Source organism: Hemicordylus capensis, chromosome 10 (genome assembly GCF_027244095.1).
Source record: "Hemicordylus capensis ecotype Gifberg chromosome 10, rHemCap1.1.pri, whole genome shotgun sequence".
In the NCBI taxonomy this organism is placed as follows: domain Eukaryota; kingdom Metazoa; phylum Chordata; class Lepidosauria; order Squamata; family Cordylidae; genus Hemicordylus; species Hemicordylus capensis.
The window spans coordinates 6551442-6565103 of NC_069666.1; the positions used below are offsets into that span (position 1 = coordinate 6551442).

General features: G+C 47.5%; 1 protein-coding gene across 15 annotated transcripts in view; it reads right to left on the reverse strand.

Moving 5' to 3' along the window:
- Positions 1-402: 402 nt before the first annotated feature.
- PCSK6 (proprotein convertase subtilisin/kexin type 6) overlaps positions 403-13662 on the reverse strand; it is a 107732-nt gene continuing 94472 nt past the window's right edge. For all 15 annotated transcript variants that reach the window (XM_053271788.1, XM_053271783.1, XM_053271781.1 and 12 more), the window contains 4 exons: positions 11943-12046; positions 6645-6774; positions 5120-5232; positions 403-2944 (listed from right to left, as the gene is read on the reverse strand). In XM_053271788.1, coding sequence (XP_053127763.1) covers positions 2847-2944; positions 5120-5232; positions 6645-6774; positions 11943-12046 — 445 coding nt within the window. In that variant the 3' untranslated portion in view covers positions 403-2846. The remainder of the gene's footprint in view (positions 2945-5119; positions 5233-6644; positions 6775-11942; positions 12047-13662) is intronic.

Genomic DNA, 13662 nt, shown 5'->3' on the forward strand with positions numbered 1-13662 from the left:
AGCAGGAGAGATTTGAAAGGAAGGAAGGAATTTGGGGATGAGTTGTTAACATTAAAAAAAATAGAAAGTGAGAGAGTGCAATTTGGTATTTTGCTCCAGGCAGCAAAATGGCACAGGCTGGTGCTGACCTGCCCCTGGATGCCAAATGATGAAACAAGTGAGACAGCCCCATAGGCCACAATATTATTACTGCTATTTATATACTGCTTCTCAACAAAATGTTGACCAAGTGGTTCACATAGCAGAAAGGAGGAGAAAAGGGCTTTCTATCCCAAAGGGGCTCACAGTCTAAAAACAACATGGGTGTGGTAGGACTCAAGGCAGAGGCTAGGGGGGGAAGAAATAATCACCCTGCTGCCATAGCAGAAGGTCGGCTCAATAACTGAAAGCAGAGGGACAAAGGCAGGCTGACAAATATTTAATGATTCAAAATCAAGCATTTGGATATTTTCTCTCACATGTGGTTAGGGAGTATGTTGGGCAGTCAAACTCCCTTCAGATCCAGAGCCATCTCTCTCTCTCTCTCTCTCTCTCTCTCTCTCTCTCTCTCTCTCTCTCTCTCACACACACACACACACACACACACACACACACACACACACACACACACCTATAACTTCTACATTAGGTCAAGCTACCCCCAAGCCAGCAAAAACAGACCCTGGTGCGCCACCATATATGGACCATGAACTGTGCATTGCAGGTCACAAGTTGTGCAGGCCAGATGCTGGGGTTCCTTTGGTGGAATTTATTTGTATATTCTTCAGCACACTTGCACTTGGCTCTTCCTTCGAAGAGCTGCTCCCATATGGCTCCCATATGGCCTCCCAGCCCAGCGACTTGGAAGCAAGAGCGCATGCATCCTGTGTGGCCCTGTGGACGGACTGGGGGCATGTGGTGCTCCAGCGTCACTGAAGCAACGTGGGTGCAGGCCTGATCAGTAGGCTGCTTGGGAGGGCACTGGGAACCCCATTTAAGAGGGTGCTGCCAGCATAACAAAAATGCAGGCGACTGTGTAGAATAATGAATGGGACGAGATGCATCTCATGCCAAAAGAATTCCTGTTTTGCAACTTATCAATGAAAATAGTTTGGTCCCAAAATAACAAGAACAGCAACAGACTGCACAGAAATAAGATATTCTTCATAGTAAAATAAAGCAATTTACTTCGATAGATTAAAAAAAAAGGTACAGATTAATTCATCAGGACTATAGACATTTTATTCAAGTTGTGGTCACCTTGTCGACTTTTTACCATTGGTCCATTCTGCAAGAGAAACACTGTGTTGGCTTTCACTATTCATTCAGCCAAGTTTTAAAGAGCCTGGATCTAAAGGAGGCTGAACTTAATTTTAGCCAGGGGGGATGAAAATACATACACACTCACACTCACACTCACTCACTTTGTAAAGAGCCAATTAACGTTTTACTGCCAATTTCACAGGCTGAAGGTTTAACTTATTAAAACGGCCGACAACGTGAATTAGAACAGACATTCTAAGAAAATAAGTAGTGTTGTTTACATATGTCTGAGGAGGAAAAAAGGGACATCTTTGTTGAAGCTTACAAAGATATCACTAGAAGGGAAGGTGTCATAAAAAAGGTTTCTGTCCCTGTAAAAAATAATTTAAAAAATCTATGAAGAAAGGCAATGACTGTATAAGTTATTTTTTTTAAAATATTCCGTAAGACATAGCCAAATATATTTTAACACAATTATATAAACACCACATGACAAACTATAAAATATATTATATATGTATATATATATTGAATACATTCAGATGTGTTGTGTAGCGGCTGTTCCGTAGAACTGGTTATTTTCTTTCTCTCCTGGCCGGCTGAATGGAATGTCTCTTGGAAGGGGCTGCCTCAGAAGTCACTGAGCCGTCACCAGATAGGAAGGTTTCTGTCAGCAAGTTGTAGCAGGCTGGAAAATGATGCCATCAATCAAAACTAGTGTGGGGGGGGAATAGGAGATTATAGGGGGGGCGGTTATCAACGAATTATCTTTCATTGCAGAGGAAATTATTCTAGCTTGCATCCACAGTCAAGAGATGAATTTGCTACCCGCAATTTCATGAGGAAGGAAGCATAGAGGAAGGTCTACGACAGTCGCACCAGAGGCAGATGACTCTCGTCTCTTCCTGCCAACCAGACCTTGCCTCTTTGTATTCTGTACTGTTGTATTATCTCTTTTGTCTGGCCATCGACGGTAATACATTTGATTCTGATTCTGACCTTGCCTCTTTGGTCACTGCCAGCGAATTTGCTCAGGCCAGCGTACTACTAAAAAAAAAAGTATCCGGGCATGTGCTTCGTTTTCTATCACCATGTTGCTGGGATGCAGCGTTTCAAGTCACTAGATTGCAGTGAAATTGAATGCAACCATAGTGCAGCTAGTCCAGGGAATGCAGGCGCTAGCCTAAAAGGCTGCATGCCTTTTTGGGGGCAGTGGGGACGGGAAAGGCCCGAAAGAACTTCAGTCTGCATAGTCACCCAATCAGTTGTGCTGAGGTCCTGTTTGGAAGGGACCTGTCTGTGGGCGTACAGGCTGTGGGCCACTCTCCATTCACAAGACATGCCTGCAAAAGATGTGTGTTGCCATGGCCATTTTCCTTTTCAGAGCAAGGCAGTGATGCTACTTAGATTTGGGGCTACCAGATGCGACGCTGGAGGAACCAACGGACAGGCGATACTAAAGCAATCCGAGTGGCAAGTTGAAGCTTCAGCCAGCATTGGATGAAGCTTCCCAAAGCCGGGGGACGGAAAAAATCAACAGGAAAACTTTGTCCTAGGGAGCTGGCACAACGGGGCCTCCAGACGGCGGATATTAAATGTTCGGCTTAGCCAGCCAAGAGACACGTCCGGCAGCAGAACTGTATAAAAGGCTTGCGTTCACACAGCTTGTGGGATTTCACCATCTCACAGAAGATCTCATCGGCTGGGAGAGTGCACATTTGGAAAGAGGAAGGGCAGGGGGGAGAAGGGGAAGAAATCCAATTAACATTTCAACTGCAGAAAATGTGGACATGTAAAAACGCAGTGGGAATTATTCTGCTACCCAAGGGCTGAAAGACGCCGCTCATTCCTCGTCAGTGAGGGGGTTGCTCATTCCACACACAATCCTCTTGCACCCGAGTAGCAGCCTCTAGAATTGTGTTTTGGTGGGTTTTTTTTTTTAAAAAAGTGTGCCTCTTTTGTCTCAAAGCTTCAGCTCAGGTACCCCTTGGAAGCAGCCAGGAAATGTGAGCAAGGTTGGAGTCGGCCCTGGGATGAGATGTGAGGATGGGCCCTGCCCTCTGGGGCACTCGGGGAGGTAGAAGGGGAAGAGCGAGCTGTCGCCAGTCAGTGTTCTCCCCCCCCGCCACACACACACACTCCCATGGGCCCAGGGACATTTGTCCCAGCTTGTTCAATTATGGTTACACCCCCGATTGTGGCCCCTCGAAATAAATCTTGCCAAAGCTGCTGGGAAATAAAATACAAGGTCAGTGAATCTGCCCTGGAATCAGGCAACTCCCCCACCCACCCAGCCAAAAGCAAACAAACCCCCAACCCTACCCTGTGGCTTCCTTCGCCGATCCTCTGGAACCTCATGGCCAGGGTTCCACAGCAATCAGGGTTCCCCAACTGGGGGTGGGGCTCCAGAAGTTGCTGAAGGACATCAGCTCCAGCTACAATTGATCGTGCCTAGGGATGATGGGAGTTGCAGTTCAGCAACTGCTGGAGTGCACACCCCCCCCAGTTGGGGAACCCCTGCTCTATCCATAGCTACCCACATAGGTATCACACAGCTGCAGCAAGAGAAATTAATCTTATCCTCTCTGCCAGGACATGCTGGCACAAAGCGGGGTGAGTAGGGAGGGATGCCGAGGGAAAGATGCCGCGATGGCACTGCCTTTTTTTTTTTTTTAAAGAAAAAGCAGCCACTGTGATGGCATTGGGTATTCTGTGCAGATTTGAACAAGACCGTTCATGTCCTGCACAACTTTCCCAACAGCTCAGTCTAGATTATGCCAGTCCATTATGCCAAAAGTTTTACCTGCACATTCTCAAGGCGCTAATTCCACCCCCTGCTTCTGATCTAATTCCAGTAAAGTTCATTATATATTCCATAAATATGAAAATCTCAACCTCAGAAGCAATTAAGTTGCCTGAGTTTCCAGAGCAAGCAGAGAGTGAAGGATGAGGAACAGCTGGCTGAAGACAAGGATGAGATGCTAGGGAACAGAGGCCTGCGGAGCTGGGGAGGCTCCAGCTGCAGTTTTAATTCCTAGGGTCCCAGCACACTGTTCCCCCAGCCCGGCCTCCAGTGTGATGCTTACAGTCTGGTTGCATCTGAACGGCAGGATTACCCACCTCGTGCGCGCACACAGCTCATGACAACTTTTGTCTGGCCCAAAGCAACAGGCCTGCCCCTTGTTCCTGACCTGACTCACCTTTCGGTCACAGTGTGGAGGGAACCAAGCAGAGAATACCCAGCCTAGGCCAGGGCCCAGCCTGCGTACGGGGGGCCAGGTGTGCTCCTGATTTTGGGCCATGTGCATGCAAAGGCCAAGGCGGGGCAGGGAGTGTGATGACAGTGCGCAAGGCGGCAGCTGGGTAGGAGGAGTGTGCCCTACTCAGATTCTGCCCCAGCTTGTTAGTGTCCTACCCAGCTCTCGCCTCACACACAATCATACTCCCCACCTCCTTCAAGCACACAACTGTTTGCAAGCATGCAGTTGAAAATGGGGGGCGCTCCTGGCTCTCCTACCCAGGCGGGGTGCTTCTCCTACACTGCCAGTGTGGTGAGAACAAGCCCGGCTGTGAAATTGGAAAGGCTATTTCAGCTATTTTGGGGGTGGGCGGGTGAAGCTCTCCACTACTGCTCCCAGCTAGTGGCTACCATTTATCATCATGAGACTGGGAGGTGTGAGGGGGGGCACTGGTGGCCAGTGGCCACCAGCCACAAAGATTGCTGGTGAGTTTCATCCCCCTTCCCTGCAACATGGCACCCCCTCCCACCCCCCAAATCCAGGCATGGCTTGGTGGCTTCTCAAATTCAGCTGAGTGTTCAGGTTGAACATACAATGCGGAGACCAAATCCACAGCTATATGTCGTGTCAATATGTACCATTGTGGCATCTGTCACTGGCAACGCAAGAGCCACTGAGCAGACTGAAGCCTTCTTTACATCGGGTGCATCTTCCTGTAGAGCCCTCACAACTTGAACAGTGATCTTCACATCTGATGGACAGAAGACAAATATTGTCGATGAGTAATTATGTAGCAGTGGCCGTAACTTGGGCAAAAAAGGAGGGTGAGGGGACACATCCCATAATCCGTCCCCATCCCATGATCTGACCAAGCTCCTTTAATTGGTGCATTGAAGAAACAACAATTCAGAGCGTCTCTCTGCTTTGGTCAGATCCCAACTCCTAACCTCGTGGCTGGATAAGGAAGTAATCTGTGTCCAGAGTTTAAGGAACATGATCCCTTTTATATGAACATAAGAAACTGCCTTCTATCGTCAGAACACTGGTTTATCCAGCCCAGCATTGTCTACTCTGACTGGCAGCAGCTCTCCAAGGTCTCAGGCAGGCAGCAAGCTTTCCCAGGCTTGCTCCCAGAGTCCTTTAACTGAAGGTATAAGAATTAAACCTGGGACCTCCTACATACAAACTTCATTCTCTACCAGTGAGTTACGTCCTCTCCCCCTCCTGACAAAGAGAAGAAGAATCTCAGTACAATTGTGTACAGAGATGTGTGTATGAGGTTTTTGTTTTATTTATGTTTGTTTGTTTGTTTGTTTTTACATTTATATCCCACTCTTCCTCCAAGGAGCCCAGAGCGGTGTACTACATACTTGATTTTCTCTTTCACAACTACCCTGTGAAGTAGGTTAGGCTGAGAGAGAAGTGACTGGCCCAGAGTCACCCAGCTAGTTTCATGGCTGAATGGGGATTTGAACTCGGGTCTCCCTGGTCCTAGTCCAGCACTCTAACCACTAAAAATAGATGTGTATCAATGCATGCAATTGCATGTATACTTGTCTTACTGGGAAAGGGAAAAAGGTGGCATGGGGCTTGACCAGTCACTAATACTGCACCTGCAGTACTATCTTTCCCATTAAGAATGCACCTGCCAGTACTATCTTTCCCACTAATAATACACCTATCTTTCCCACAGCAATGGACATCGGAGATAGTGTAAAAAAAGAATAGCAAATTGATACGAGGGTGGGAAAACTAACAGGCGTCTTTTCAATTCCATCTTCACATGAAGAATGCCCAAGGGCCCTAGTATTTCAAAATCTTGTTTTGCCTTGAGTGTCTTTTGTGAGTCATGATCACGTCCTGCCAGGTTATGATCTGAGGTTATGATCTGAGGGCATGTGATGCTGCTGCCTTGCTGAAGCTAAGCAGGCCTAGGTCTGATCTGTGCCTGGATGGGAGACTGCTTGGGGACTCCCATATACATGGCCCCCCGCCCACCGCATTGAGTTCCATGATAAAAGAAACATTGGATAGAAATAGAATACATAAATAAAGTGTCGGTGTCATTCCAGGAGAGGGAGCTTAGCAAGATTACCTGCTGGCTTAAAGTGCTCCTCATGTCAGCCCTACAGGTGCTTTGGGACCTGTAACTTGAGACCATACCTTCTGCAGACTTTGTGTGAGAGACCGGGCTCTTCTTCAGGGTAAAAGCCCTCACCGCATGCCGAGACACACCTCCACTCATAGACATTGAAGTTCCGGGCACAATGAAAACATTCCTCTCGGCTTGGCCCTAAGGAGTATGGGGGAAACATGGCAGCCAGTCAGAAAGATGACCACTGGATACAAATGGGGGCAAGATGAGTCCATTTGCTGCCTACTTCCAAGGCAGAAGACAGTTGCTACAGCCATTAGACCTACGTGTGATAAAGTTCACCCAGGTGGCCTTATCCAGAGACCTTAGCCTGCCAGATATTAATGGAAGCAAAATGCTTGTGATCTTTTATAATGGCAAACGTACACGAAGAAGGAAGTCATGTACTTAACAGAACTCAGTGTTGTCTGTTGGGTAACGTTACAGCTGAAGGACAAACTGCTGTCAGGGTGATTTTGCTTAATGCAACATTAAACAGATACCAGGATGAGGCTGTTTCTGTTTCTGCCAACAGGCAAATAAACTCGAATCAGCTCAGCCTTGTCTTCCAGAAACACTCCAGTGCAAAAAGTAACAGTTTGCCCTGCAGCCTGCAGTGACTACAGCCAAAGTGACTTTTCTTTTGGAGTTTCATTGCTTGCAGAATTTGCACTCCTGGAGTCTTTATTATTATGCAAAGAAAATAATGCTTCTAGTCCTTAGTGTTGTGCAGCTGCAGAAGTCTTCAGTAATCCAGGAGCTGAGCTTCAGTGTCCTATAGAGCCCAGCTGGGGTGGTTGGTACCATCTGGAGGGATGAGAGTTCGTTATGAGTTTGGACAAGGTCTACAGCCCTAGAAGTGATCACATTGCAAGCCTTCCAGCTTTTAGGGTGTTATTATGCTTTTATTGTCCTGAGCATTGGGCCTGCGGCAGCCACATTTGCAATGGTGTTTTAAAGCTTTAAAAACAAAAGAAAATAAATACTTTGAAATCTCATTAATGTTGCCAGAAGAATGGAAATAAAAATGGACAGGAATGTCCTGCAAAGATTACTCCATGAGCGAGTACAACAGTTAATGACCCTAACCCTTTCCTCTTGGCAAAAATGACTGTGATTTTACTCTAATCTTTGTGGGGAGGGGGGCAAGGATAAAGAAGGGGCGAGAACACACAGAAAGCTGTAAATGCAAGAGTGCCATCACCTATTTTCCATCTCTTGGGAGGTAGAAGTTGTCAACAATCACAATAAGCATTCACCCCCTGAAACGGCACCAATGGCCAAAATTTGTGCGCTTGTCTCCTACATCCCAGGGGACAGTCTCAGGGCAGTCCTTGTTGGCACTGATGTTATGAAGCCGGTTGGCAATTAGAGTGGCAAATGAGACGCACACAGAGATACCAGGAGAGAAGAACACTCATATCTGCATCCACAGAACAGCATGGCCAATGGCAGCACAGCCCCAGAAGTCCAGGCTCTCCATTGTTCTAGTTTTTCCCCATCTCTATGGTCTTAGGAACATAGGCAGCTGCCATATACCGAGTCAGACCACTGGTCCATCTAGCTCAGGATCGTCTACACAGACTGGCAGCAGCTTCCCCAGGAGTCTCTCTCAGCCCTGTCTTAGAGAGGCTGCCAGGAGGGAACTTGGAACCTTCTGCAGATACTCTACCATTGAACTATGGCCCCATCCCCTAAGGGAAATTTCTTATGGCGCTCACATGTAGTCCAGGGTAGACTGTGCTTAGCAAAGGGGGCAATTCATGCTTGCGACCACAAAACCAGCTCCCCTCCCCCCACGTGACCCAGTGCTGCTGTATGTCCTCCCACCCACAAACAGAACAAAAGTCCAAGGCATAACCTAATGGCACACGATGCAGACACCTTCTAGCAGCAAGGTGTCTGAACTGGACACATTCATGGAGGACAGAGCTATCAATGGCTACTAGTCCTGGTGGCTATAGGCTCCTTCCAGGCTCAGAGGCAGGATGTCTCTGAATAGCAGTTGCAGGAGAGGGGGCATGCTTTCATCTCTTGCCTGTGGGCTTCCCAGAGGCATCTGGTGGGCCACTGTGGGAAACAGGATGCTGGGCTAGAAGGGCCTTGGGCCTGATCCAGCAGGGCTCTTCTTAGGTTCTTAAGCTAAGCAGATCTAGCTCTGGTCAGGGCTTTAATGGGAATTTTGCCTTGAGGCAAGGCATACATGAAAGAAACAAACAAACCAGGTTCAACATAAAACATGCAGCTAGGAAAGAGCTATGCATACTTGGAGCATCATGATTTATTTGGAGGATAGTGCTTGAGGTTTGTAGCTGGAGAAATCTAGTCATTTGGAGTACACAGTGTGAAAAGCCCTGAATCATTACAGTGCGTGGCCCAAGTCATTGCCCAGCGTGGCTGGTGTGTACTGATGGAACGTGGCATTATAGAAGGAAGCCTTCCGCAGGCAGACCAACTCATTCTGAGTACATTTTAAGGATGGAAATGGCCATCTCCCAGTTCTAATTTGGCCACAAACCAGGTGTTAAAGGGCCACTGGAAGATGAATGTTTCGAGTGGAAACAAATTGCTTGTGGGACTTGTTGGAACTCAGGTAGCGATGCCACTGAGGTCATTTGCCATAAAGAAGGTAGGAACATAGTGATGAGGCTGGGGTTTGTATTTTCTCAAAGCTTGCTCGTCTATGGGGCTGGTATTCCAGTCTGCCTGCAGTTTCACCCCCTCACCACTGGGCCTGGAGCATTTTCAGATAGAAGGTTTTACCGGGCGTTTACTACGAGGCTTTACTGCGAGTTCGAAGGTGCCCCCCCAAAAAACTAATGCAAAAAGTGGATTTTTTTTAAACCTTGGAACCACAGGGCTCTGTGGGCACCAGGAGTCAAAATCGACTTGACAGCACAGTTGACTTACTTACTTACACTCTTAACAAGCAATGAAAACCCAAATTGTGTGCGGAGTGCTCCCCATAGCTTGCAGGGACTTTGGGGTGAATTTGGCCGATATGTGAACACACACCCTCCATTCTGGAGGAGATGCGGACTAAAGCCCTGTGTGGAAAAGTTCCTGGTGGTGCAAAGAGTAAACCTCCAAGCCTCCTGGTTCAAGCCCCGCATTGGCCATACCTTCACACTATAATGCAAAGAGCATTTGACACTCATAGTACATGAACCAGCTGAGGTGGTCAGTACCATTTTGGGGGAGGAATGCTCATTGGGACTTTTGACAAGGTCTACCCCACTTAAAGTCTTACCAACACTTAAGCCACCTTAAGTGCTGGAATGGGGAAATGCTTGACTAACAAGCTGAAGGTTGCCGGTTTTAATTTTCACTGGTACTATAGCGGGCAGCAGCAGTACAGGAAGATGCTGAAAGGCATCACCTCATACTGCGTGGGAGATGGCAATGGTAAACCCCTCCTGTATTCTACCAAGGACACCACAGGGCTCTGTGGGCACCAGGAGTCGACACCAACTTGACAGCACACTTTGCCTTTACTTTAGATTTAGTAGCCACCTAAAGGCGCAGTGGGGAAGTTACTTGCCTAGCGAGCAAGAGACTGCCGGTTCAAATCCCTGCTGGCATGTTTACCAGACTATGGGAAACACTGATACTGGGCAGCAGTGATATAGGAAGATGCTGAAAGGCATCATCTCACACTGTGTGGGAGGAAGCAATGGCAAACCCCTCCTGTATTCTACCAAAGACAACCATAGGGCTCTGTGGGCGTCAGGAGTCAAAACTGACTCAACGGCATGCTATCTTTTACTCCACTTAGAGATGGAAAACAGGTGATTGCATTGCAAGACTTTCGGCTCTCAGATTGTTCTCATGCTTTTATTGTCCTGGCCATCAGCAGCCAAATTTGCAGCAGTGTTGTGAAAACTTTTTAAAGTTTATAAAAACATTTTATCAATGTTGCCAGAGGAATGCAAATGAAAACTGACAGGAATGTCCTCCAAAGATTACTCCATGGAGAGAGTACAACCATTTGCTCATGGTGACCCTAACCCTGACCGTAACCCTTTGTGCAAAAATGACTCCAGTTTGGCCCCAATCATTTGGGGTGATAAAGAAGGGGTGAGAACGCACAGGAAGCTGCAAGTGCAATAATGCAACCACTTATTTCCCACCTCTGGTGGGGAGCAGTAGACATTGCCCCAAATAATGAGGAGTCTTTGTCCCCCAAGATGGTACTCATGGCCAAAATTTGTGGCCTCGTGGTCTCGCAGGACATTTTCAAAAGCCTTGTGACCTGGTCTGGAAGTCAGCTGCTCAAAGGGGTGGGGCCCTCCAAAGTCCCTCTGGGCTCATACAAGCCTCATGAAATAGAGATATTGGCCACAGTGCAGAAAGTGAAGGAGAGGCGCCTCCAAGGGAACCAAGTCCAAGCAGAAGGTTTTGTTTTTCGCCTGATATTGTGGGGCCTATTTGCTTTTAAATTATTACTGGTGTTGTGACAGAGTAAGCTTGAAATGGAAGTAAATTCTCAGTGGGATGCTACAAAGGCTTCTAATGCAAAAACACACAGTTTTTGAAGCTTGGAGACTTTTATGTACTCCAAAACCCTGTTATGCTATTCTTCTTATGGGCTTTTGTATGGTTCCCTTCAAGCCCCATGAAAGGTAAGACTCCTTTCAGAAATATAAACAACAATACTCCAGTCTCTCTCTCCGTCTCTCAGAATTGTATTCTGCAACGTGTCCAGAATATGGACTGGAGTGGAAGGAAGATAATACTAGGCACTCATGATTAGTAAATGCAAGAAAATGTTGCATTGCACACATCTTTACATCTACACATACACAACATCCAGTTCAATTGTGGCCTGACATGTTAGAGAAATCAACTTTTCTTTCTCTAAGTTCCTGAGAGGTCAGAAGGAAGGTGATCTAAGCTAAAGTCCTCTTGGGAGCTGGGATCCTCTATCAATGCCAGCTTAGCTCAATGCAGTTTGTCGCCTCCACGATCTATGCTCCAGACCAGGGTTTCTTAACCTTGGGCCCCCAGATGCCATGTCTGGGGATTTGGGGAGTTGTAGTCCAACATCTGGGGGCCCAAGGTTAAGAAACCCTTCCACTCCAGACTGTTTCTTACCTCTTCTTTTGTCTCCCACCCTACCACACCAGCTCTCTTCTGCTTCTTGTCCCAGGAAACCTTGTTCCCAGGCCATCGTTTCTATTAGTTCTGCTCCCGCAGGTTCTGCATCAGTGATGAGCGCTGCTCAAGCTGAAGAGCCACAAGCTCACGGGTTCTTCCGACTCTCACAACTGCCCCTCTCTAGCCTAGCAGTCATCTCGGAGACAAAGATGTGCAGAAGGTCCACTTACCCACACATGTCCTGCAGTTTGAATGGCAACCCTCACACTGCACCGGCTCCTTGATTAAGTGCATGCCCGGCCTGCATCCCGTAATGCAGTTGTTGTCTACAAGGCTGTTAAGAAAAACAGTGGGAAAAGGTTACCCCCAAAGCCCAAGACAGTGCTCCAGATCCCTGCAGTGGCAAATGAGGGTAAGAATCTCAGCAAGGCTGCATGATTCCCCAGCCAAGCTGAAAAGAATGAGAAGGTTCCGTGCCAGAGAAAAACGGAAGCCCTCCAGCCAAAACAAGTTACAGAAACGGGGGGAAAAATCCTTGCAAAATGCCAAAGTATCTGGAAAGGGAAACCCATGGGAATGAGAAAAGGAAGCACTTGGAGATAAAACTTAGGTGGCCAAAAAGAGTCAGGGGGAAGAAGAAATACTAACCAGGGAAGCAGGGGAGAAAGCGCCATTGCATCTGGGGCATCATTTGGGGGGGGGGGCATGAGGCACGGACTCCCAGTGAATGGCTCAGAGCCCCAAATCTCATCAGCCACCTCCCTCCTCCATGACCTCTCCCAGAAAGGAAGTGCAGCAGTAGAGGCACCTGCACCAAGCCGGGCAGAGCACACCTGGTCTGGTCTAGCTCTCTGTTGCTGCTTCCACCTTATGAATACGATGAATATCTATATACCACTTTTCAACCCAAAGTGGTTTACAGACAGAAACAAATCAAACAATTGATTTATTAAATGGCTCCCTGTCCCCAAAAGGGCTCACAATCTCAAAAAGAAACATAAGAAAGACACCAGCAACAGCCACTGGAGGGATGCTGTGCTGGGGTTGGATAGGGCCAGTTGCTCTCCCCCTGCTCAATAAACAGAATCGCCACTTTTGAAAGGTGCCTCTTTGCTCAGTTAGCATGAAGGTTGCTAGAGCACCTTCAGGGGTGCTGTATTAGAATACCAGAGACTTGTTCTTGGGGTATGATTCATGATCAAAAGTGGGGGGTGGGTGGGCCCAGGATTTTTTACGTGCATAACAATGCCCCTGTGTCACACTAAGATGCCAACCAGCACTAAGTCACAGGAAGTCTGTCTTGGAACTAAATCGTGTCCCTGGGTGCTCCGATGCACAGCCCTTTGGAATTACTGAGGCACAGACCTTTTGCAAGGAGCTTTCCTGCAATTTGCTGGAAGTGGAACTCAAACGGAGGCTCCACACAGCACTTCACATGGTGCTTTATTATCCAGCCTTGCCCTCTTCCCTACAGAAGCTGTCTCTTAACTGGCACACGTACAGCCTCCTTCCCATTAACATTCTGGTCCCTGGACCTCTCTCTACCTGCTACTGAAACGTCTCTTTTTCCCTGTGCTGCTCCCCTGCCTAACCCAATACAATAATGATCTGTGTGTTTTTAAAGTGAAGAGAGAGAGAAAGGCCTGCTGTCTGTTCTGGAGAGCTGTGCTAAGGGCATCTTTAGGGGCAGCTGAAACAGAGTAATGGAAATTAAAGTTCTTTTGGGGACCACAAGGAATTACTGCCCATTTTTTCTTTTAAATTAAACTTTGAGACTTAGAAGAAAACAACCAAGTTTTTCTTTCAAATATATGGATAGGCAGCCCAAGCAGAATCCCCCAAAGGTTTCCATTGTGAAGAACCCTCCGCAGCTCTTGTAATAAAGAGGGGATTGAGGGGGCAGAGAGGAGAGAAGGAATTGCAGGAACGGCCTCACTAGAAGTCAAGGCT